This window comes from Drosophila mojavensis, unplaced genomic scaffold (assembly GCF_018153725.1).
Source record: "Drosophila mojavensis isolate 15081-1352.22 unplaced genomic scaffold, ASM1815372v1 contig_81, whole genome shotgun sequence".
Classification (NCBI taxonomy): domain Eukaryota; kingdom Metazoa; phylum Arthropoda; class Insecta; order Diptera; family Drosophilidae; genus Drosophila; species Drosophila mojavensis.
The window spans coordinates 1,564,336-1,591,806 of record NW_025318907.1 but is presented as its reverse complement, the minus strand read 5'-3'; the positions used below and the strand labels follow the sequence as shown (position 1 = coordinate 1,591,806).

The window sequence follows — 27,471 nt, the reverse complement described above, 5'->3', positions numbered from 1 at the left end:
TTCAACTTTGACTTGATCCTACAATTTATAATTATTATTATTATTTTTTTTTTTTTTTTTTTTTTAATAATAAAGGTTTCGTTCTTTATAAAACTCTATCTGACAAGTGATGAGATTATAAACAGAATTATGATCTGCGTAGTTGAGCTCATATTAATATATAGAAAGAATTGCCAGATCTACATCTTTACAGCACTTTACTGAAAAAGTTAAAAAAAGTTTCACAATTTATGGCAATTTGTTTATTATTTGCATTTTATTATTCAATGTTAATTATGATATCAGACTGGTTTTGAAGATTTTACTAAACTAAATAATATGGTAGGAATTCCTTTCAAAATTTAAATCGAAAACTCAACAAGACAAAGCCATCTGGACAGAATATACATATGTTTTGATTTGTACATAACAAAAAAATATATAAAACATTATTATCTTTATCGATGCCCGATTTTCCGTTTATGTTTACATAATAATATGACAATTGCAGCTGGCTGTGGCTTTAAGTTAAAAGTTATCCAAGCTAATAAAATATTTGCATTCGCATTGCTTCTGCACTTTAGTTTATCATGTTGCATGTTATTTTGCACGCCCACAAACGCCTCTGACTGCATTTGGTATATGCAGCATTTCAAATAAAAAGCGAAAATGCAATTTGCAAATGAACAATAACAAAATGTAAACAACAAAAGTTACGGCACACGAAACAGAACCAAAAAAAGACAGAAAAAAACAATTCCAGTTCTCCAGTGAACCCTAGAGCCAAAGCGTGGGGTCAATAGCGATGCGCCCTCTCACAGGCTCATAAATATGAATGCGAGTATTTTTATTTAAAGCGCACGAGTTTTTAAAGTAATATTCAAATGTGATGCCTGCCGTCTGTATATATGTATGTACATATATATATTTATTTGTATTAACTTTAAAATGGAGCTAGATCAATATATCTATCCAGCATGAAAATTGTGGAACACAAATATCCAATATATGTATATATACTTATTTATATTAATAATAATCATATTTAAATGCGGCACATTCGTGGCGTCTGCGTCAGCCGCAGTTGTGGGGCGCACAAATTTAAATAAATAAACTCAACATACAAATATCTAAATATACAAAAATGTATCTCTAACTGTAGCTACGGCTGATGTATCTGTGGCTGTATCTCTAACTGTGGCTACATGCGCACTTCTCCACACACGCACACGCATACACACACACGCACACCCATATAGATATTTGAGATATATTTTTAAAAAATCAAAACGACAAATCTCGGCGCGTTTTTCGTACATTGCAGCATTTTGAAATACAACAGATGCCGACAGCGACGCCGGCAGCGCACGGCCAGCTGCAGGCAGCGAACGGACAGCCGCAGCCAGCGGCTCGCTTAGTGCTACGCCGTGTTTCAGTGCGCCCAGCCACGAGCCGAACGCGAAAAACGATTTTGAGAAATATTTTTGAAAAATTTCATTTGCATTTGCATTCAGCTCCTTGCAGCTAACTGAATTTATATAATAAGCAACGACGTGAAAGTGAGTGAATTGGCCAATTAAATACCATTCAATTGTATTAGCTGGACTCAAGTATCTCATCGTCTCTACTCCATCTCTCGTTCCCAAACAGCCGCTGCAGCAGCACCAGCAGCCGCCATGCAGGTCTTCGATAACAATATGGTAAGCTATAATAAAGCATATTTCTAGCCATGTTTACATTAGCCGCAAGCCAAATTGATTGCCAGCCAAATCAGGCAATCGTAGCTGGGTACCTCGTCACACTTGGCCCAGTTAGCTTAACCTCGAAATGACAATGGACAGAAATACGTCAAGCATTTGCCTGCCACGCCCCCTTGCGGACAGCCAAACATTTGCCGTTCCAGTTTGTTAACAAACCTCCAGCAGTCTTGGAGGGGACGCTCGACGCTCGACGCTCTCCATAAAATTAATTACAGAAATTCACTAAATGGCCAAGTTCCAACTGGGTCAACAGCTGCCAAGCATCGTGAGCGCCATAAAAATGCATCCCTATATACACACACACACACACACACACACATGCATATAGAATGCATACATGTATATGTTCGATTTTTGGCTAAGAGTTTAGCTTTCACCTTTAATCACTTATGATTTTCTTCGGCTAATGGTATCAGTTCTTTTTTACTTCCAGTACCTAAAATAGATTTTACTTATAGATTTTCAAATGACTTTTATGTAAATCAGATTTGTAAGGAAATCTGACATTAAAGTAGAATTAAATTTTGTAATAATTTTTATAATCTATAATATAGAACACAAACGATAATTACTTCAAGTTATATAAATTTCTGCAGACTTTTTCAAAAATATTCGCAGTTTTTCTTTAGAGATCAAAAGTAAATTCATTTCCGCTCTTTTAAAGACATATTGCCTGCATTCATAACATTGATTTTTATGCTATGAGTTTTATTCAAGTAAATTCATTCATATATATAATTGCTGAGTAATTTGTTCGGTCGTAAAACGTTTCCTAATGGACATTTTGCCAAATTTCTCAATTTTGAAAAAGAATTTGTTTGCCGAAATATTTTTGCCAGAATTTTCGATTGGAAGTACTTCGATGCGAAACCCACGCTGAGATGCTAAAAATATTTCCATATCTTTGGACTATTAATATTAGCCTGCCCGGCCCAGTTCGGCGACAAACCAAACTGATTTACGTGCACAACATTCACAATGTTTTTTTTTTTATAGAATCCCCCTCCAAAACAGAAAAAGCGAACAAGTAAAAGAAAAATGAAAATCATATATATAGAAATGGAACAGAAACTAAAAATTTTGCTGGCAGCTGAGCAGACAAATCAAGCATAATAAATTCAAATATTTGCTTGAAGCCAAGCAAAAGTTTTGAAATATACGCAAAGATTTGAGAAAATAATAAAAAAATATTGCCACAGCGTTGCCACACGTTGCGAAAGTGTAGAAGAGGAAGCAGTAGACGACAAAGCAGCTGGATAGCTGTGGAGCTCGTTAACAATTTAGATTAATGGATCAACTCGCAGCAATTACACAGAAAAGCGAAAGAGAAGCCAAGAAAATGAAAGAAAAGTTAAGATTGGTGACAAGGTCAAAACAGTGAAACGATGACGATGACGATGTACTCGACGCGTTTGGCCCAAACTCAAAAATAATAACAACAACAGAAACAGCAAAAAGAGAGAGAAAAAAAAAGAAACACAAATAGTTGATTTCCTTTCAATTTATTTCGAGCTAGTGTAAAAATAGCCAAACCATTTTACAATTTGGCCAAAAGGCAGCCATAGAATTGGTTTATTTTCGTGCAAATAAATCAATTGGCCGTATTTATGCAGATGCCAGCATTTGATTATTTCACACAGTCGTTGATTTATGGGCGTGGACGGCTTTTAGCCAGGTCTGGGTCGCCCTTACGACCGTATGCCCCACACACACACACACATATGTCAAGTGTAATTGCTATATGTCAATGTCAATGTGTGGGTGTGGTCATGATAGATGCCAGCCGGACGTGCAGTTAGGTTATTGCGGTTCGGTTCGGTTTTACCTATGCAATTAAACGTCCTGCATCTTCCATTCATTTCAATTTCATTATTCACATATTGTTCTTGTAATTAAGTGCATTTTATTGGTTGCCATCAATATTCCATGAATTTCTAAACTGTGCAAATTATAGCAACTGTGTAGAGCTCAAATGAAATGGCCATATATACATATTTATATATTTATATACTTTTCAGTACTTTAGCGCTAATTAATTGAAATACAAATATTTTCATGATCAAGCCAAATTAATATGCAATTTGTTTACATTTGATTAAATGTATTAAATGTGTTAAATTGCTTTAAATATAATACGCATTTTCATTTCAATAAAAGCAAAAACAAATTTGCATCTTATTCATTGTCTGCAAACAAAATATCTCGCAGATTAGCAATAGTATTTATAGAATTTAATTGTCTAATAAACCACAACGAATTCTTGAATAAATCCAAGCATTCATATACAAAATAAAATGCAGAATAAATTGTTATTTATTTATGCGTGTGTTGATGAAAGTGAAAAAGAAAGAATAACAAGAACAAGAGCCACAAACAATTAAAAAATATTCCACTTCGCAGATCATTTATCTATGGCATGCAAATTTACCTCTGCATATAAGATATATCTTAAATGTTGCATGCAGAATTGTCTCGATGAGTAGACCTGATGTTCAATGAACTTCATACAATTTTTGATTAGACTTGCATGAATGTAAATGTAGCTCGGAGTCTATAATATTTATACAAGGCCGTGCTCAGACTTATGCCTTGCAGCTGTGAGGAACAGCCATGAATTTAACATCGAAATACTGCAGAAGTATCACAGAATAGTCGCAGGTGCTCCTTGATAAGTTAAGACTGATTACAAATCAAACATGATTTTAAAAAAATAAAATAAAATAAAAATAAAATAAAAAAATATTAATAATAATAAATAAAAATAAATATAAAAATAATTAATTGATTAAATATAATCTCAACAATTTCTGTACTGGCAGAACTCATTAGCAAAGTCCACAAATGATTCCTTTCAATATGTATAAAAGTAAATGAAAATTCATCAATTAAGCTTCATCATAATTACATTATTTTAAATAAATTTAAACAGCAATAATTTCCTGAATACATAAAATGCAAAGGTTAAAAGTTAAAGTTGCAAACGTGAGCAATTATGTTGTAGAATGTAATTTACGAGAATCGTTTTGAAAACCAACAAATAAATAAACATTTAACAGCAGTTGTATGTGTATGCATGTGTGTGTGTGACACTAATCTCTGTGTAAACAATTGAGCATTTTCCGCGCGCGCATTTGTAGACCGCAAAGAATGCCGCGATTGATGACGCGCCAGCGGGGCAAACAAATTGTATAATTTAAATAAAAGCGCATTGTTTATTGAACGCCAAATACACACCAACAAAAGAGAAAATCAATTGCTTTTATAATTTGCACACAAATATTTGCAATTGATTAAACAACACACAAATTGCCCCATCACATGGGGCCCCAAACATTTCGATTGTAAAGCAGAAATCCTCTTAAATATTTGTCCGACTGTCAAAACAAATAGAACTTGTATTTGTAATAGTATTTTATAGTTATTTTGAATATATATAAATATGTGGTTTTTTACTTTTAAAATATTTGAAAAATACTGAATATATAGATATATATGGATATATGTAGATATTACTCATATTAAATATGTTGATGTGTAAGAAAACATATTATGGATTGTTGCCAGGGGGCTACAGACCATTAAAGATATTCTTATAATTAATAAATTAAGATATGTCCAATGAGGCAAAGTCTTTGAAATGAAATCAAGAACTTTTCACGTTTGCAAATAATATAATTTAAACAAAAAAAAATATGTAGATTAAATTTTCAATGCAAAAATATACACTTTTGTACTTTTTTGTCTTTCAAAAAAAAAAAAAAAAAAAAAAACATAATCTAATACATATTTTAAAACATTAAAAAACCAAAAATTGTAATTTATATATTAAAAATTTAATTTAATTTAATTAAATTAAATACGAATTTTTAAAATTAATTCTGTTTCTATTTCATACTCCAAGAGCAAAATATATATTTTTCAAATGTTATTTTACCACATAAAAAAAAATAGTAATAAATCAAATGCCAAATTCCAATCAATATATAATTCTTTAATTTATGCTGTCTGCTACTTTATATTTATAAATGTCCAAAATAATTTCATCTTGTGTATATGTATATATATATCTACTTATATAATCTAGTAATGCTCAATATATATATAAAAAGCTAATAATAATTCTGGTTCTTTTTATGTATATCACGTGCAACGTATTAATATTTTATTGTATTTATTTTTATTGCAGCGCCGTGCCTCACGTCGCGCCTCATTGCGCCGTGGCTCGATTTCGGCGCTGCCTCAGAAATCGGCCGAGATTCCATGGGACATCTTCGAGCGACTCTTTATGCCGTTCCTGTTCTGCCACGCGGCTGCCATTGTCAGTTCGCATCTACTGCATGCGCTGAACATTTCAAATATCTCAACATTTGCGGTATTCGTCTGGTTCGCCCTCTCCACCGTGGGAGCGGTGCTGTTCTATCACTTTGTGAAGGTAAGTCAGGCACAGATTGCAGATTTGCGTCCAATTGGTCAACGCACACTTGAATGCCACAAACGAGGAGGCTCTGCGGAATGCCACAAGTCCGTAGCAGACATTTTAATCCTTTTAACGCCAACGGTCGACAGGGCAAAACCACATCTTGGTAGACATGGTCGGGTGGGGAGCAGGCCGAATGCCAACACAGACAGCTGGACGGACTGGCGGAGCGTTCGGTTTCAGTTTCGGGTGGGACATAACTTTGGGTCATGTATGGTTAAGGCTTCGGTTTGTGTGTGAGCCTAAACAAAAAATTTGCATGTAGCAAGTGCCAAACCGCAAAAATAACAAAAGGCATGGCCGAAAGGATAGGCCGGGCAGAAATAGTAGGCAAAACAAATCACTGGAACTAAAAATAGCCAAAGCCAAGAACTCGACACAAAGGGACATAACTACAGCCCGGACGGACGACAAATGTGTGAGCGACAGCTTCGGGGTTTTCTCTTAACCACCAAAGGCATTTGGCTCTGGATTTTCCTTTGCCATTGCCTTGCTCTTGGTCCTATTTGATATTTTAGAGCTGACTGCGAAATGAAAATAAAAACAAATAAATAAGCAGCAGATAAAGACAAGAGCAGAGCAGAGTAGAGCAGGGTAGAAGGCTGTGCGAAACACAGACCATGCCACAGACTGCTCGGGTAATGAATACAAATTCGAGACTCGAAGAAAGCACAGAAAAAGATAAAGAAAATACTCGAAGTGCATTTGGAACTAGCGCCAGAGAAAAGTGTTGAAAACTGAAGACCAAACGCAGACAACAGACAGCAGAAAACTGAAAGCAGAAAACAGACAGCGCGCAAGCAAGAAATATAACACTCATAAGTAACAACAGATAAGATGGATAAAAATGAGTGCTTCAAACAGTGTTTCATCGCATAAAACCCTTAAGCATATGCATGAAGTCGCTTTAAATGAAGAACATTCAAGAAATTGTACACTTGAGATAGGCATAGATAGTAGCTAACTTTATGTAAATCGGGGCGTTTGGCCATTCGAGTCAATTGCCTTCTCTATGCCCTGTCTGTCCCAGCTTCAAGTTTTTGATTTGATTTACTTTTTAATTATTCATTTGAATGTCCATTATGGCAAATTAATTTTTAATTTCCAAGTTCAATTTTCTATTTATATATCTGCCTTTGTCTCAAAATGAAAGTTAGTATAAATTTATTAATTAACAAGTATTTTTAGGTAAATATCTAGCATTTATTTCTATCAGAACGCTTATACCGTAAATAAGGAGTAATCAAATATTTTTTACTGTATTCGAAAACTAATTTTTGTTTAATATACTATGAAATACATACATGTATACAATTAATAAATAATCATAATATAATGATGGTGAGTCAGTATATTAAATAAGTAAAATAAATATATACAAATGTATATAAAATAAATATAATAAAAAATATAGAAATATTCATATGTTGAATAAATAAAATAAAATATAAAAAAAAATATATACTAACATATACAATATATCAAACCAAATTAATGAATAAAAAATATGGATGTAAAATTATAATAATGCGTATATTAAATTACATTTTTTGAACTGTTGGTTTTAATAGAAACTTCACATAATTAATTCAAATTAAATATTCCTAAATATATGCCGTAAAATGCAGTTTTCTGGCTTTACTGTCAAGCTGACAATGATAAAAAAAAAATGTAGACTTTATTTTAATGAATATTTTATATAATTAAAAATATATGTAGATATGTAACTTAAACCACACACCGTTGTACATATACTAAAATAATTGACCGCTGTTTAGTAGTTAGAAAACAGCGCTCTCAATTTTTCCACTAGTATTCCATGGGGCAACATACAAAAAGTGCTAACTGGTCCCAGTCGTATTGACTCTCTTTGCAGAAGGTAGAAGGGTTCAATTCACAAAAGGTATAGAACTTTACTTACTTTCACTTAATGGAAGCTAAGAGTAGCAAGACCAAACCGAGCGAGCCAAATTTGCTGCTGATAGAGCAGAGATGTTTGTGAGAAAACTAAACAGACTACATTTTGTGTGTTAAATATTAATATTAAAAAAAAATTAAGAGAAATTAGCTAATCAGAAGCGTTTATTTAGCTTTGTTGGTTTACGGCTTCATAATAATATTTAAAATATTTCTCATGTTTTAGTCTTTATCTCTACTTGATACACGCTCATCGCAAACATTGACCTTTAATTATTTATTCAGATATTAATTTCCTAATGGTGGCAAGTGTACGCAGACTGCATACCAAGTTTTTTTGGTCTGTGTGGTGTGTGGCACAGTTCATTAGTCGCCACACACGCCACATATATTTAAGTTAGTTCTCGCTCATTTCATTTCATTTCGTTCCTCCATTCGCATTGCGTATGATAGCAGCTGTGATTTCTCAGCGCGAGTCTGGCCAGGCTGAATGAGCTTGCATGCTAACCGCATAAATTGCCACATTGCGTATGCGCAATTTGTTTTACTTCAAACATGCCAATAAATGTGTGCGATTGGGTGTGCTTCGTCGTCGTTTCATTACAAATCGCCGCTGATAATGCCAAAGATAATTCTTCATTTGCTGGCCATTTGGCCTGATATATCGATGGCACCGAAAATGGCCTCAGAAGGCGTCAGATAATTCAAATTTGCGTGCACTTTAATTAGCTTGACTGCCAGCAGGATAAGGCAGGACAATGCTGCTGACGTTGGCCATTTGCTAGCTGGCCAACTGGTTGGCAATTACGAGTACAATTGCTGCTGTTGCTGCTGCTGGTGTTGCTGCTGCCAGTGCTGTGGCACATTTTATGGTCGTGCCGGGGCACGTAGGCAACATTTTGCATTGATAAGACAGCCGGACGTGTTCTGGCATGCGCTCGCATTGTCCTGGCAATTGCCGGCTGCCAGTAGGCAATGCCATGCACGCGAAATGCAACCAGACATTAACGTAATAAGCAGCCTGGCCAGCCAGCACTGGATAATTAACAGCTGCCTGCATCTGCAACTCTGGATAGTGTCCAGCAGCAGCCGCAGGAGCAGCAGGAGCAGGAGCAGGAGCAGTGGCAGCAGGAGCAGCCGCAAAGTAATAGCAGCTGCAGCTCTGCAGCAACAGCCATGGAAACTTCCGTCCCTGACACTGTCCATTAGTCGCTGTTGACGTTACTTATACGCAGCGTATGACCTCAGCCCAAGGACGTTAGCAATGACGATGACGCTGCCAGTTGGCGCTTAAAGCTCAATAAAAATAAAAACAAATATGCTTAAACAAATAGCAAAACGCTAATACAATTGTGCTCGGAGCTGGAGAGTGGAGGTGGAGGGGGAGGTGGACGTGTGGACGTTGAGGCGGACGCTGAGGTTGGCGTTGGCAGCATTTCGAAGTCGTAAATCGACGCAGAGGCTGCCACTGGCAAAGGCTAATCAAATGCGTCAAGGATCGCCACGCATGCGACCTTTGCCATTTCGTATAATAATTTCAAACGAATTGCTATACATACAAATGCACACGCACAGTCAAATAGAAGAGCCTGCTGGCTGACAGACTGATGGACTGATGGACTGACAGACCTTCAGCCAGATAGATAGCTGCTCGCTTTGCCGCAGCTTCGCCCTTGTCGAAACAGTCCACTCGAACCACCCTGGCACTGTGGAATCCAACTCGAAACCGAGAGTCGTCTGAGGAGTCTGAAGCGGAACAGGTCCTTAGCGAATGCCATTGACAGTTGAATGATAGGTTGACAGTTGCTGATGATATTTCTGCTTTTAATTTTATATAATTATTGATTATTCCAGCTAAATTATTATTTCTATTATTCATGATAAAAGTGAAATATAATGACACTCCAAAATAAATCAGATATTTTAGAGTGGCATTATAATAGATTAACTGTCTTTGATGATCTTATTTATTTATGTATTCTGCTATTAGTTTCTTCTATATAATTCTTGTTTATTATTATTTTTATTATAATTTATAACTAAAGACCATCATCTAATTATTCCAGGCAAATTATTTTATTTTTCATTTATAATAAAAATGAATGGTATACTGATGATATCTTCCAGCTCTCATATAAAAAAAAAAAATATTTAAAAAAAATGTACTTGAAATTCATGTATAATTATTATATTTATTGATTCCAGATAAATAATTCTTTTTTATATATTATAAAAATAATCAGTTATTATCTTTTTTTATTATACAAATAAGTTCTTATTCACCAGAATAAGCTCAGCACTTTTCTAGATCATTGCGCTATATAAACTATGTGGGTGTTTCAGCTTTCAACCCACTGTAGCTCAAAATTTAAGCAGTTCTGAGTCTATTTTGGGACAGCCAAATAATCAGTTTACAGCTGAGCGTCGGGCGTCAAAACGGGCGTCAACGCCCTGCAATGAGGCCCTGAATGTAAAAGTGAGAATCAGCTTTTTCGCTGCTAACTCTACACTCACACGCTCAAACTCTCTCTCCTTCTCTCTCTCTCTCTCGCGCTTCGTCTCTATGTCTCTTTCAATAGACCGCAAAACCGAATGTCGTTGCCTTTGATTAGTTTAACTAGGCAACAAAAACAACTATTTAACCCTTAACGATTTTGAGTTTGGGCCAACGCGACTTCTGCACGTTCCGTTATTTGTGTTTGCCTCTTTTATGCGATTCACCTCATAAAAATATGAAGAGGAAGAGCCTATTAAATCCATTTTATTATTATTACACATTTTTATTCGTGTATTTACAGTCGTCTTGATATATGTTTAATAGAAGTACTAAATATAATGAGACCTTAATGCGGGTCTTAAGACGTAATCATATAGAGGAGCCAAGAAAAGGCGTTTAATTTCATAGTTGAATGTCACATACGACAAACAAATCTATATAATAATAATAATGTTATATTGAATGAAGGGTATTCTCTCGTCAGCTATGCTTATGCTGGCCAGCTCTCTTTGTTTTAGGCTCTGCTTGCTACGAGTCTGTACTTTTCGGCGTCGTTGAACTGTTCGACTGTCACGTTTGATTGCTTTGCACAGCAGCACATTGTGCATTTCGTTTTTATATCACGATTGTCAAATTAAATTATACGCACGCCCACACACGCGCGCACACTTGCCCGATCACACGTGGAAATGTGCTGACGGCGCGGTTGCTGCTCCCGCTCCAACTCCTGCTGCTGCTCCCACTCCAGCTCCACCTCCTGCTGCTGCTGCTGCTGCTGCGGCTACTGCACAATTCATGCGCAATGAGATGTAAATGCACAGCTAATGAAATGCTCATAAATGCAGCAGCACAATGCAATGCAATCCGGAATGCCCGTTGAGCATTATCATTCGATATGCATGCCATTGCGTTCCCTCTCTCTCCCTCTCTATCTGTGTGTGTGTGTGTTTCCTGTGGACAATTGTCCTGCCGGCGTGTCACATTGCAGCTGCAGCGACGCCAATTACACTTAGCGTATTACGCATAATTAAGCTACGTCCCGTCAGAGAAGGCCGGCGGCGTAGACGTGTGTTGCATTGCCGCGGAGTTCTCGGAATTAGACATAACTTATACGCCTCGTGTGCGTGTGTGAGTGCATGTGTGTGTGTGTGTGTGTGCATGTGTGTCAACTGCCAGCGCTGTCACAGTGTAAATAATTGAATTAATAGCCTCATGTAAGCGCCGCTAATGAGCAGTTGCTTAACACGCTCGCTCAGTTAAGCCCGTTTCCTGTGCCACCCACCCACCGCTCCCCGCCTCCAACTCCATTGTTTGCATATTTTAGAGCGTACTTAACTGACGTATTAAAATGTAATTGGCTGCGGCATCTGGAATTCTCTTTGCCACATTTTATTCCAGCCCAGCGCAGCTCCACTCCGCTCAGCTCAGCCCAGCCCAGCCCAGCCCAGCCCAGCCCAGCTCAGCCCAGCCCAGCCCAGCTCAGCCCCTTTTGCCCTTTGAACTTTCCGCACAGTCCCCGTTTTAGCAAGTTTGCTCAACTGGCATAGACAAACTTCCCGAGCACACCTGAGCAGCAGAGCAACAGAGTTTATCCTCCACTTGTTGGGTTAGTTACACACACACACACACACATATTCCACTCAGCTGCTGCAATGGCAGCCACTCGAGTCGCTAACTTTCAAATTGATGCATTGCTGCAGTATAGCCCAAAAAGGGAAAACCTGCGCCAGGTGCGCGCTGTGTAAGTTAATAAGCTTGGCATTAATACTTGAAAGTATAATACAATATATACATCAATATAGAAACTTGTGCGCGGTTAAGCGTCTTATGAGCTTCCTCTCTTATACCCTGAACTCATTGAATATGGAATTTCGGGTATAATAGCTATGTGAAAATGTATGTAACGAACTGAAGGCATTCTGGAAGATTATATAAAATAAATATATATAAATATTCATATGCATAAATATATTCTATTTATATATTTTGTATTTTTTTATATTTTTTATTTGTAAGGAAATATAATATATTATATACATATATTATATACAAAATTTGTAATATTGAGTTTCTTTAAAAATGTATTTCACATGTTATTATTACGTGCTGAAAATTTATAAAAATAAAAAAATAATAATAAAAAAACTTTCATCTAGGAGAAAATATTGTATATTCAACATCTAAATTCTCATAGTGAAGCTTGTGTGCTTGTGTGGTGTGAAAACGTTGTTATTTATGAATACAATAACAGTAAACGTGCTTGTAATAGCAGCTCTTTATTTGTATAAAAGAAGCGTAGAATGATATCAGCTCTGAGCAGCGTTCAGGGTATCTCCTAGTCGAGCAGTCTCGCCTAGAGCACTCTTTCTTGTTTGTATATTGCTTAAGCAATAATAAATATTGTTATTATGCAGAGTTATGAGTTTATAAACAATAACCCCAGCACTATAACATTTTAAATGAGGATGCGCTTTGCCTGAAATGAAAATGAAATGAATGAATAATAAAGCCATTAAAATATTGTATATACTTTGCCTTTATTCTGTATTAACAAAATTTCAAATACCAAAAATAACATAATGTCATAATATTTATCAAAGCATTTCAAATTGCTAAATATGAAAAATATTATGAAACTGTATGAATTTTACTATTTTAGTTTGTGTTATTTAAGACGGCAGGTAAATAATATTTAATGGATTGTAAATATTAAATGGTTTTTAATTAATTTTTAATTGTGCCATCAATTTAAAATATTTTTTTTTTTTAATAATTATTGATTTACAATTAATTTATTATTTACAGTTTATATTCATTCACAATTCATTTATTTAATATTTTTAATGTTTAATGATTTACATTAATTACATATTTCAATTCAACATGCATTTATTTCTTCATTTGTTTATGATTTATTTCAAGTTTGATTGATTTAATAATAGTATAGGGACTATAAATCAATTTCTATGTATCCTGATAGTTCATTCATTCATTGTGTGAATTTTTAACCTTTCCCTTCGCCCATTTCTAAGCAAATTTTCCAACAGTTTAACATTTCCCCCAATTACATTGTGGCAACAACTTCAGCTGCAACTTGCTTATCTGTTCAAGTAATTGCAGCTCTTGCTGAACTGCGTTTAGGGGCAGCAGCAACAGCAGTTGCTGGCTTCCTGAAGGGCTGCGTACTTTGTCGCCTTTAGAGCTGCATAAAAGCTAAAGTGTTGACAAATTTTACACAGATTTGTGTATGTCTTCCGGGCAGCACAAAGCGAGACTTGCAGCCAGCAAATGGCAGGCTCCATTGTCAATTATGTGCACTGTGTCCAGCTAGCGTTTCTAGTGCCCTCCACAAAGTTCGCGGCGCTGCTGCTACTGCTCCTGCTTTTCCTGCTACTCCTGCTACTCCTGCTCCTGCTGCTGTTGCCCTCTCTCCTGGGTGCATGCAACAATGGCGCAGCGCGCCACAAATTGAAGGCTACATAAAACGCGGCCAGTTCATGTTCTTATTCGCAGAAATGTACGCACACACACACACACGCACGCATACATGCACACACATCTATATGTCTTTACATCATAAAATGTCATTATGTGCGAAGTTGCCTTGCGCTGGGCTGCTTCTGTTTTTGCCCAGTTGCGACGTTACTGTCGCCCAAGCACTGTTCCGTTACGTTTTTATGGTGTCGCGCGTGGCCTGTTGCTTCACACACACACACACACACACGCACACACACACATATATACATATATACGCACACTCATCCTCTAGAGAACAAGTTGAAGCAATGGCATTGGCGTGCCCGGCCTGACAATGGCTCAAATGAAGGACACGGCTCATGTGGCCCATGCGCGATTGCGTTTCTAAGAATTGCACGCCATTAAAACGCATTGACAACTTGGCCAAGCTGCTCTTAGCTCCGACTAGCTGACTGCTCGCTCTTGGCTCTTGGCTGATGACTGTTGACTGTTGACTGTTTGCTGTTGCCTTTTCTGCTGTTGACTGTTTACTGTTCTCTGCTGACTGCTAACTGCTGACTGTGTTTTATTTTCTTCTATTTCGTTTACAATTCGCTGCGCATTTTAGTTAAATTAAAAACCAATCGCACATAGCACAGCCGCAATGGCACGCATAAGCCAAAGGTCGTGTGCCACAAATGGCAAAACAAGCGAATGATTGGCAACAGCAGCTGAGCTGGCAGCCAGCAGCCAATATCCACTCAAAAGCAGCTATCGCATTTGACATTTGCATTCTGCAGCTGCTGCTCCTGCACCTACCCCTCCTACTGCCGCCCTCCCTGGCTGCAAAGGCTGAGAGGGAGGCTGCCGCCCCCAAAACCCCAAACTGTGAACTGTGAACTGTGAACCGAAGCCAAAAACGGCAACCATAACCACAGTGGTTAACACTGGGCTACGAAATTGGCATTTGCTCACAGCCAGGACGCATCGCTTGATGTGGTGCTGCTGTGGTTGCACATGCCAGTGACTAGCTACACTGCCCCACTACACACTTAACAAACTTCATTTTCGGCACAGAATTATCGACAGGGCTGAGCACATAACTGGGTTAACCCTATGCACGATGAATACGTGCAATTATTTTGATAGTTCAAGTTGATATTTCTAGTTTCTGTTGACTTAACGAAGTTAAAAAAATCCAGGAGAAAAGTGAAATCAAATGTTTAAAAAGTGGTGGGATGAAAAGTAAAGCAAAGAGCGAAGAAACTTGAGTGAAATTTTAGTTGATGAAATAAATGACATAAAATTAAATTTAATTGATAAATTTAGTCTTTGTATATATTTTATAATTTTTATATATTTTTATATTTATCTACACTAATTTTATTTTTAATCTAAAGATCTTACTATATTATACGAAAGGATTCAATTTTATTTAAGCTACGAACTTCATTTTAATTGTGTATTAAAATTTTATTCAATTTACAAATTTATTATTTAACTGATTACCTTAAGGGAATCAAATGAAATTTAATCGAAAATTCGTTAAATGTCAATCGATGATCTGAAATGAGTAAAATTAAATTAACTCAACAAATTTGTTAAATTTTAGTTGATTGTCTCTTATGATTACTTTTTAATTGGAAAATTAAATCTATGAATTTGTAAAATTATTTTGTATCTGCAGCCGTAACAGTTACTCTTTCAGAAACAAAAAAAATATATTTAAAATTTTAATGAAGAAATACCAGCAGATTACAGTAAAAATTTTCATATAACTTCCCATGTCAAATATTTGCTGTGAAATTCATACCGGCTTGACTTTAATATGGGCCATAATATAATAATTCGATTAGAGCCAGGCCATTATGCTGGCATATTCATTTTCATATCCAGCGCCCAACTACTTTACACTTAATTCATATATAATTATTGTATATAGTCATGGGCACTTAGTTTTCGGCTCACACTCAAGTTGATCGTAAGGCGCTGCACAGGCTCTAGCTAGATATTGTTCTATATATTAATTAACGCAATTGCCTGGGGCGCCATTTGTAGCCAGGCAACGATGAAAACTAAACAAAAGCTCAACCAAATATAATCACAATTTAAATATAGATAAATTTTCATATGCCAACACGCACACACAAACACATTGATAACAGCAGAGAGAGTGGGAGAGGGAGAGGTAGATAGAGAGACATGCAAATAAAAAGGAAATGCTTATAGTATATTAATCCGTTGCTGAAATATGTGTGAGCTTGTGGCATGTAATGAGTGACTGACTGGCTGCCGCAGAAAGTCAAAGCTTCGCGTGTTGTCTGCCACAAGAGCCAAGTCAAGCCAATTCGAGCCAAGCGAGTCGAGTCGAGTCGAGCCGCATTCGTGGTGGTTGTGGGCAAACAAGCTGCAAATTAGCTCAGGCTTAAACTAGGCGCACAACGCGTCGTATGCGCAATGCGAAAAGCCTTTAATGCTGCCAACGCCTGTAAATGTGAATGGCGTAAAGTTGGCCCGCGGCTTTCCACTAGAGATGTGCGCTCAGCTCAAAGCAGGCACATACTATATTTTATATGGCTGAGCATAAGAATAGGATTTTATAAGTGGCTCACTTTTACTTGAAAGACATCTATATACTAGCTGAGGAAGGCTGCGCAAGTATCTGACAGATGTTTCACACACAGAAAGTGGCATACATATGGCGAAGGAATTTCAAAGGAATATTCTCTTCGGCAGTAAACTTAATTATTTTATTTTCAAACAATGCTTATAAAATTAAATAAAAAAAAATTTACAATATATTTTTATTTTTTATTTTAATTTTTTTTTTTTTTTACTCAAATTAAATTAAAAAATACATTTGTGTGTGTCCTAGAATTTAGAATTTACAATTTACCGAGTAGTATAAAATACTAGGATAAATAAAATTTTATGATGTGAGCTGGAGATCCTAAAAAATATATGAAGGGCGAAAATTAGCCATTAAAAAGATTATAGTTTAAGATTAAAAAGTGCTCGTCATATTTATAATACAAAATTTGCTTTCTCAAAAATTGCTCTAAGCATATCCATTTAGCCTGTTAACCATCGGCTCAATATAATAATATAATAAAAAATTAATAATATAATATATTAATATATAGTAAAATATTTTTTATTTTTTTATATATATTTTTTTTAATAATAATAAAAATAAATTATAATATACAATATTATAAATTATATAAATTATTATACTTTTTTCGTACTTTTAATTTAGAGTTTTAATTAAGAGAATTTAGTATTAACATTTGGAAATGCTTCATATATTATACACTTAATACTACTTAAGTATTAAGTATTTTATACAGGTATGTTTGCTAAGAAATCCATATTTTCTATACTTTATACAAATCTCCGTCTGAGTGTATTCCAGCTAATCTGCTATGCAACGAATTGCCTGCATTCTGAAAGCCATTGAATCCGCTTGTATTTATATAAGTTATCCAGAATTTCTATGGAATATACTCAATATTTCCACTTTAATAGCAGTTTCTTAGTAAATGGCAAGACCTATTAAACATTCCAAAAACTTTAATAACTTTTATAATAGTGTTATTTAAATTAATTTTACGCTTGCTTGGCTACACTGTTTCAGCCATTGCAGAGCATTCGCAGTAAACCCAACTTCAGGCAGTTGTCGTAGCTCTTGCTCTGACAGCTGTCTGCATATTATTTTCCTAGAATAATAGTTCTGAGAACTGTTCACGAGCATTAAAGCGTAAAAGACGTACAAGCAATTGGAATCAAATATAATTGCCTGATTGCATTATATTCAGCTGAACGAGCGCAATGCGAACAATATTAAATAAGGACAAGGCATTATATAGATAATATAGATAATAAAAATAAAAATAATAATTATATGTAGATAACTCTTTGGTAATTTTTCGTGTCACGAGATCAAACACGAAACCATACGCAAATCTATGGCGAGTGTTTGTGTGAGTGTGCGCGTGTGTGTCCGTGTGTGGGCGTGTGTAATGACACAACACAGAAATGGTTTTTGGCTTTTCAGTTAATTAATTTATTAATTAGCACGTTCAATGACTTTTGCCGTTTCCTATTGTTCATTTCCTATTATTTAGAGGCTTCTTGTTTGCGGCATGCGACTTGCACTTTCACATGCCATGCGAAGGATTCGCCTGGGTTTTGTTGTCATTTTGGTTTTTGGTTTGCTTTTGTGGTTGGTTTGTTTTCCTGGAATGGGCTCTCTGTGCTGGCTGTTCTCCCAGCTATTTTTAGCAACTGATTTAATATGCGTGCATGCGTGTGCGTGTGCTTGTGCGTGATGCCCTTAAATTTTTGTTTTTATTCGCTTTTTTCGTTGTTGTGTTTTTGTTTTTGTTTATTTTTTTGATGTTTTTCGTTTTGCGGTTGCCTTTTGAGCGCTTTGTTTCAGTATTTGCTTTGTCGCATTTCGTCGCCTGCCTCATAACGGTACAGCGTACGGACAATTTGTATGCGGTTTGTACGCCATTTTTCACTTAAACCCTGCGAACTGTGAGCTACGAGCTGCGAGCTGCGACCGGGCGCCACGCATTTCACTTATGTAGATTTATAGGGGGCTCCCGGGCGGTCAAGCGCGTATTTTCAGCTTGCCTTTCCTGTTTTTGCCGCCAGTAGAGTGCCAGTGGGCGGCAGCGAGCATAAAAAGCAACAACAAGAAAAGTATAATAAAAAACAAAAAAAAGCAAATAGATAAAAACAATGCGCCAGAGCGACGTTGAGCGACCGGCAGAAACATCTTTATTTTTCGTTTACTCTTTATCAGCCAAGCACTCAGCGCGTCGCTAACAATTTATTTTGCTTTCACTTAAAGCCAAATGTCGATGCAGGCAAGAGTTGAGAGAATTATATATATTTCAATTTGACCCGGCCAAGGCTCGAGAATTAACCAACATTTTCAGTTTCCTTATCCGCATCTGCCTTACAGGTGAGCTCTCTATTTTAATTTTCTCGGAACTTTCCAATCGCTTTCAAGAAGTTTTTCCCAGAATCGTTCATTTTCATCGTTATTAATAGAAGATAAAATGTGAAAATTAATAAACGCCAGAACCGCTGGCTAAGCAACTTCAACAGATTTCCTTGTGGACAAAAGAAGAAAAATTTGCTAAGAAAAAGAAAAAGGAAATAAATTGGAAAATATTCAATTATTTTATACACATTCAGATTTTTGTTGAAGCAGAAAAATGTCGTCTTAAGCTGTCAAATACTTATTGAATATTTATAAATACAAATTATCCCAAGTCAATAAAAAAACCTTTTCAAATACTTCCGAATGTGTAAAATTCAAAAGAAAAATGTCGCTTCAAGCTCTTAAATATTTATTAAATATTTATGAAAAGAAATAATAATAATAGAAATCTGTTAAAGGCTCTTTTTGCTTTGTGTGTTTTTTTTTTTTTTTTTTTTTATTTATTTATTTTTTTTTTTTATTATGAAAAGGAATATTCGAACATCTATCAATTCTCAATATCTTTAAGCTAAGTTTTTTTTTTTTTAGTTTTATTTGAGCGAGAGAAATGTCGTTTAAATATTTATAAATATTTCTAAATTTATTAGAAGTTAAAATTTTATCTAAAATTTTCATAAAAAAAAATATTCATGTTAAATATTTATTAAATATTTACTAAAATAAATAGTCATAAATGGTTCTTAAATATATATACATAAGTCAAATATTTATTAGATGAAATAGTTGAAGGTCCATCAATTCTCAATAACTTCAAGTTATGTTCAATTTGTTTAAAATTTTATGAAGTGAGATTTCCTCGAAATGTGCTTCACGTATTTCATTTAATTTTTATATTTCCTTAGGCTTGCTTACCCTTTTTTTCCCAATAATTTATTTCATATGCATGTTCCGGCATCGCTCTATGGATAAGCCCTTGTTTTTTTATGCATATACACCTGGCCTGGCCACGCACAGCTGGCTGGCCAAAGTGTCCGGGTCTATGGACTACGCTCTCTAAGCCCTTGATGGTCATAAATTCGTTGCTCGCAAATGAAGCCACAGCCATGTGTGACCTGGTGCTGCTTGTACTCCTGCCCCCATTCCCCCCTGCTCCATCTACTGCTGCTTCGACTTGTTGTTGTTTACATTTTGCACGCATAACTTTTAACACGCCCACGCTGAATGCCCCGCAACGCCCACGCGCTGGCCAACCTGACTCGGTCGCTTAGCCAAACGCGTCAGATTATCCGGCCAACATCGGCACACACACACACACACACATCTAATGCACACACACACATGCATGTGCCTTGGCCTGGCCAGGCTTTGAGGCGCAATTTGATTTCATTAAATGCCGCCAACTTGTTGCAGTTTGCACATTAGGGCAACATAATGCATTATATATGCATGGCACATGAATATTACGTATACGCCACGTCCTTCTGCTCTCTCTCTCTCTCTCTCTCTCACTCTCAACGTGTTTGAAAATTAATGAAACTCCTGGCCAGCCAAGGCCTGCAGCAGCAATTGGATAACTGTTCGCGGCAAATCGCGTGCAATTTGGCCATTTATCAATTTTGGCTAAAAGTGCGCTTTCTGGTTTCTCTGGTCGCAGATAGCACCTGCTGCTCTGCACAGGTCGTAAATCTCGTGCTCCTGGCAATTAAAATGCAATCGAGGATGCATTTAACTAAAACGCAATTGATGCCCCATCAAGGCGCATGGCCGGCGCATTTCCGCTAAACAGCAGTTCCGCTCCGGCTGCAACAACAACTCTGTTAAATGCTCGAGTTGATTGACATGCGCCATCCCCGCTAGGCAACTGCTGCGACTGCGATTCCTACTTGCTCGCTGTCGGCTGTTGGCTGTTGGCTGTTGGCTGTCGTCTGTCGACTGTCGGCTGCCGGCTGTTGGCTTTTAGCAGCTATTTCGGTGCACGCGGTGCAACGCGCCGTCTATTTTGGGAACGTTTATAAAAAGCCAACGCGAGCAACGTGCAACCGCAGCCTGCCGTGTTTACAGACACGAGACATGGCTGCCACCTTCAAGGCGCACGCTGCGCTGTGCTGTGTCGGCTGGATTTTGGGTGGCTCGCTGGCTGTCATCCCCACTCGATGGCGCCGCTCGTGTCGCGGCCTCTTTATGCCCTGCACGCAGCTCGACTGCACTTTGGCAACACAAACTTTTTTTCTTGCCCTGTGTTGATTTGCTTCTGTTATTTTGCATACGCCGCTTTCTATTTTCTCCTTTCTCTTGTCTTGTTTCGCACATTTTCATTTTCATTTTTGTGCAAAAAGCTATTAAGGTGGTGCAAGTGGTGCAAATGGCGCTCGGCGACACTTTCTGGCGCTAGCTGAAAAGCACGCAATATGGGAGTTGATAAGCTACTCTTTAAGCAAGACTAGATTATGCTTTTAAAGATGTCTTTCTTTTTATTAGGAATTTGTTTGTTTCTTTTTTTTTTAAGAACTGTTTCATTTATTAAAATAATATGAAAACAGTTGTTTCTTTTCAAATATATATTTCAGGAAACGTAAAAATATTAATTAAAATTAAAGTTCTATGTTTTTTTTTTTTTTTTTTTTTTTTGTAAATAATTTAAATTGTAATGAATTCTTAAATTTAAACTAAGTAAAAATTTCAAGATTTTGAATGAAGTTGAAGAAAATAATAAAATTCCCTGCTTTTTTTGTAATTTCAATTCTTAAAAAAAAAATAATGATAAAAGTATAAGAGTAATATATTTTAAAAATATAAATAAATTATTTTGTATAGTAAAACTGTAAATTATTTTTTAAAATATATTACTTTGATACTTTTTCCATTTATTTTTTAATTTTATGAATTAATTAAAATTACAAAAAAAAAAAAAAAAAAAAAAAGGAATTTTATTATTTTTTTTTTAAATTCATTCAAAATCTTGAAATTTGTCCTTTTTACTTCTATTTATTTATTTATTCTTTTTTTCTTGTGTAAGTGTATTAAAAAGGTAGGCATTAAAAGAATTAAATTCAAAAAATTAACTTAAAAGTTTGTACTTTTAAATAAATAAAGAATTTAAAGCGCAAAGGAAAGTTAAAATGAAAAATAATTTCAATTAAAATCAATTCAGCTCTGTTTCTATCGCTCTCAATCCCATTCAAAAGTGAAATAAATAACTTCTATATATTTATGAACAAATTACTGTAAATTTCAATGCATTTTAAATCTGTTTAATCAACTTCACGAATTCGCTTTATTGAAAACATATATTGAATGGGAAGGCCAGCCAGAAGTTCAGCTTCTTCGATTCCGTTGGCCTTGCTCTGAATAAAATAAAATCAAGTTGCACTTGAATGCGAAACGTGCGCGATTTGGGGAGCATTGCATATGCTATATGGAGCCGCTTGAAAGGATTCCAAAAATAAAGCCTCGAACCCTCTTAGCCAGTAAAATTGGATGCGGCAAATGCGAAATCGAATTTTTCTCTGCAATTTGGCCGAGCTGTGTGTTGTTGCCCTCAGTTCTTCGAGCGCTCAGCGTTTAATTGACTCTAAATATTTTGTTGCAAGCGCTTTTTGCTTGACTTTAATTGAGCAATTCGCCATGAAGTCAGCAGAGCTTTTTGTTGCCGTTCGCTATTTACTTGTGAGCAAACTTTAAAGTAATTTCAGCAAAACCGCAATAAATTGGTTTTGCAGTGAGCAACAACAGCAGCGAGAAAAAAGAACCGGAATGAACTTTGCAGTCGGCCATAACTGACTAGTGATTACCTTGGCTGGTATACTAGGGGATGTCAATGGGAATGAAGTCGATGTATTTTGAGTTTCTCTAAAGCTGAAGTACATATGTATATCTGCCATATCTCTGCATTATAGGATTTACCACGCCCCTATACAGGAGTAAATGTTCCACATATCAAAACTTGATTCGCACAGGCGAACAGCCATCTAGACATACATTACTCAAAAACCAATATGCCTAATACACTTTCTTAAATGAGTCGGAATGAAGCGAGAAAAAACTAGAAATAATGCCAGTGAATGTTACGGGATTCCGGCACACTGGCATTCTAGCAGTCTGGCATCCTTGCAACAGCACGTAGCAACCACAGCATCAGCAGCAGCAGAAGCAAAAGTTGACCAAAAGTTTATGGGCAACAAATAAAATAGAGTCGCATAAAAAGCAACAACAACCACAAACACATCAGCAGCTGAAAAACTTGTCGCTGCCTTCGACTGAAACTTACAAAACAGCTGACACTTACAGAGTGGAGGAGGGGATGGGAACATTTGTGACTCCTGTCCGAGCTTAGTTATTTCTATTTTTATTAATGCCCAAATGCCAACAGATTTGATAAGCCCAAACACTTATAGCCACCAATAAAATGCTGGCTGGCCAGTCTTAATGGGTGTCAACAAGACAGCCAATAATAATACACAGACAACGGCTCTCTGCTCTCTGGCTTCGCCTCGTCGCCTCCTCTCTCCATCTCCTTCTCCTTCACTGTTTTTTAACAATTTTACGAGCACTTTATAACCGTTTAATAGCTCGAACAATGAGCTAGCAGCCCCCGAGGGCCCCCCCCCGCCACTCTACGAATTGAGCTCACAATTGACGCACTAGAGACGCACACTTGAGCCGTTACCAATACATTGACAAACTATATTGCTATAGATGTATAAATATATATATATATATATTGGCTAATGGCATGATGAATTATGGCACCACAACTAAAGACAAGTTGCCTGCCGACCTGGCCCCAGTCCCAGCTCCCGCCCCAGCCCCCGCCCCAGCCTCTGCCTGTTTGTCTAACTGTTCAGCTGTCTTTCCTTCTGACTTGACTTGGACAAACTGCGATTGTCCTTTGTGCCAAGCATCCGATACACCCACACAGGCACCCACAAACACACTCACACACACACAGAGAGAGAGAGAGAGAGACACAGACAGTGGATGAAAAGAGGAGCAAAACGTGTGCATTGACACTTCCGTATTAGACACACGCGCCTTGTGGCTGACGTGGTGTATTGCTGTGTGTGTGTGTGTGTGTGCTTTGTGTATAGTCCCTATCTGTGTGTGTGTGCGCGTGTGTTTGCCACGCAGTCAGTCGGTCAGAGCTTAAAATGGAGCCAACTAAGAAAATATTGCCCTTAGAAAGCGAAACTATTTTTGCTTCGACACACAAAACAAAAACAAAAAAACAAAAAAACATTTTGCTGGAAAATGCTCTAATTAAGACAATTGATACAATCTCAAGATGGAAAATACTAAATGAGTGAACGATTAGCTTCATCAAAGATAACTTTGTCAACAAATTTTCAGAATAGAGATATATCTATAAAATTAAATAAATACATATTTAGCTTGTCTTTTTAGAAAACGAGAGCATGAATTTAAATTTATTTTTAAATTTAAAAAGTAAAAATTAAATTTAAATTAAATGTTATTTGAGCTTTAAACATTTCTATATTAGCAAATGCTCGCTGTAAAATTAATGAAAAAGAATTGATAAATTGTTTATTGACTTATTAAAAAATATAAGAGTAGAACCTAAGGCTGACAATTATGTTTCTGGGACTTAATAAATAGAAACTAAATAAAAATAAATAATAATAATAAAAAAAAAACATAAGAAGTGTTAATGAAATAAACAATAGTTCAATATGTTTATTAACTATATTGTATACCTATATGATAAATATTAATTAATCTTATTTTAAATTACTTTAAGAAACATATTAAATAAAAGTAAAATCTGTCAATTATTTTCTTGAGACTTAATTAAATTAATGCAGCACATCTATACTGAAAATAAAAAAATTAAAAAATAAATTAAATATTTAAATATTTAAAAAATATATGGCACCATAATTTGCTTATTGACTTATAAAATAAATATATTAAATTAAATTACAATTTTCACCTTTTTAAAAATATATTGGAGAAATAAATATCACCTTTGGTTATTTATTAACGAAGAATAATAAATTAAATTAATTCACAATTATCTTTTTTTATTAGTTACACCTATTATATAAAAACATATACACCCATCAAAATTACAAATTAAATTAAATGGAAATTCTATTTTTTACCAAATGCATAATACTATATACTTGCAATGAGCTTAAGTATTTATTTCAATTAATTGCTGTCAGTATTTAATTATAATATATTCCTTTATAATGTCAAATAACTGACGTGAGAGTAAAGTTGGTAATTCAATCAACCAAAAATCACCTGCTAATTTACTGCTTTAAACGCAGACACTGTGAAACCAACTAAGCCAACAATTGGACAGTTTGAAACCAGTCAGGTCTAGAGTTATTCATACGTGTACATGCTATACGAGTATATGCTGTCAACATTAATTAGTTGACGCCCATTAAATTTCATATAAATAGTCCAAAGTTGAATAAACCCACAAATTGCGTCTGTGCATTGAACCGTTTTAGGTTTCGGCATCGGGCAAAGGTGTGCTAATCACCGGCTGTGACGCGCCTTTGGCCTGGTATCTGGCTAAGAAATTGGACGATCTGGGCTTTACGGTCTATGCGGGCTTTGCGGCGTCCATCGAAGACTCCGACGAGGCCAAAATCCTGAAGGAGGAGACATCGGGACGCATGAAGCTGTTGAATGTGGACGTTACCTCCGAGAAGAGCGTAAGTCCACAAACAAATAAAAAGTGCTTATTAAAGCTTTTAGCCGAGACTCAAACCATTTCCTGTACGCGTGTGCTTTGCAGCTTTTGGAAGCGGCCCGTTATGTCTCGCAGCATTTGCCACATGGCGCCGAGGGCCTGTGGGCCGTAGTGCACGGCGCCACTTGGATTGCGCTTGGTGAGCTGGAGTGGATTCCGTTTACCGTGCTGCGCAAAAGCTTGGATCTCAATCTACTCGGTAAGAGATGGCGCCACTGTGCGTTGGCCACGAAGTTGTGCTTTTTTGTTGAAGGGAAATACGTATTTCCCTTTCTCATATTATTATTGGAGCTGGAATTTATATTAGGATCTCTTTTTAATTTCAACTCTGCCTATAACTGTAACTTATTCGAATTTCTCTTCTTAGGCGCCGCTCGTCTGACTCAAATCTTTTTGCCACTGGTGCGCCGCGCCCATGGGCGTGTGGTGTTCCTTACCTCTGGCCTGAACCGTGTACCCTCGCCGGTGCGTGGCATCCAGTGCGCCACTCAGGCGGCCGTCGACTCCTTCGCTGCCTGTCTGCGCCAGGAGATGCGCACACGTGGGGTGGATGTGTCTGTGGTGGCGGCGGGCGAGTTTGCACCTGGCAATGGCTGGCTCAACGATACGGAGCTGCGCGAACAGGTAAGTTGCCAGAGCTTCCTTGCAGTGCCACAAGCCAGTCGAGCTGCTGCCCATTTCGTGCTTAATGGGGTGGACGGACCAGAGGGTAGAGCAGCGGCTCGCCTTGGCTTGTTTCAGTTTTTACGATAATGCGCCAGCTGGGACGGCTGGGGTGGCTGGGGTGGTGCAAGGGCTTGGATGGTGCACATTAAAATAGTTGCAGATGGCCGACATGAGTGAGGGGCTCATTAAAACTCTCGTTTGCTTCGCAGGCCAAGCAAATGTGGAACCAGTTATCCTCGGAGCAAAAGAAAACCTACGGCGAGGACTACTACGAGGCGGCCATGACATCCGTGGAGAAATACTCGCGCCAGGTAAGCGCACAATCTCAGTCAGAGATTTAGCTATACTGCTATACATATATACATAGTATATATAGTATATACATAGTATATATATATAGATATGTTGATGTTTCACGCTAACGAGCGCTTTATCCTCAGGCCGCTGACATTCAGCCCACGCTGCGCGTGCTCATCGATGCCGTGACTAGGACCTTCCCCATGGCCCGCTACACGCCCGTCACTGCCAAGGAGAAGCTGCAAATATTCTTGGCCGAACACTTGCCGCCCTCACTGTACGAGTCCATCTATGGCGAGCAAAAGAAATTTGTCTATTAAAAATATTTTGTTTTGTTGCCCATTTCCGTTTCCGATTCCGCTTTCGTTCCCCCCCTGTCTTCTCTTATGACCCAACCCACTTGACGACGCCTCTGCATATTGTTTCCTTCCCACGAAATTGTTATTATTTATCTACTGCTCCGCTATGGTCTAAAGCGCATTTAAGATGAGGCAACGCGTTGTCCCTACTCACTGAGCATTTAGCGTTTCTCTTCGTATAACTAGATATATTTACTTTATCATCTATCTCAGTCTATCAATTCTATTCCCCCCTCTCTCTCCCTCGCTCCCTATCTCTGAAAATCTGCGTCACTCGAAATTTCTATTTTTGTTCTGTTTCCTTATAGTTCGTAGCGTGAATTGTAAATCATATACATACATATAACAATAAATAAAACCAAATGATAACATTAAAAAGCAA

General features: G+C 36.8%; 1 protein-coding gene across 1 annotated transcript; it reads left to right on the top strand.

The window, feature by feature from the left end:
* The first annotated feature begins 1,384 nt into the window (after positions 1-1,384).
* LOC6580456 (D-beta-hydroxybutyrate dehydrogenase, mitochondrial) lies at positions 1,385-27,471 on the top strand. The gene is made up of 8 exons (XM_015164215.3): positions 1,385-1,538; positions 1,630-1,679; positions 5,926-6,171; positions 25,523-25,729; positions 25,813-25,966; positions 26,135-26,391; positions 26,643-26,744; positions 26,874-27,471. Exons 2-8 carry the CDS (start codon positions 1,656-1,658, stop codon positions 27,048-27,050), a joined length of 1,167 nt encoding a protein of 388 aa, XP_015019701.1. The 5' UTR covers positions 1,385-1,538; positions 1,630-1,655; the 3' UTR covers positions 27,051-27,471.

Bases quoted from the DNA above. Each gene is read 5' to 3' on its own strand.
- LOC6580456 (XM_015164215.3), top strand. From the start codon at position 1,656: ATGCAGGTCTTCGATAACAATATG. The intron at 1,680-5,925 runs GTAAGCTATAAT...TTTTTATTGCAG, and splicing joins AGGTCTTCGATAACAATATG to CGCCGTGCCTCACGTCGCGC. The intron at 25,967-26,134 runs GTAAGAGATGGC...TTCTCTTCTTAG, and splicing joins CTTGGATCTCAATCTACTCG to GCGCCGCTCGTCTGACTCAA.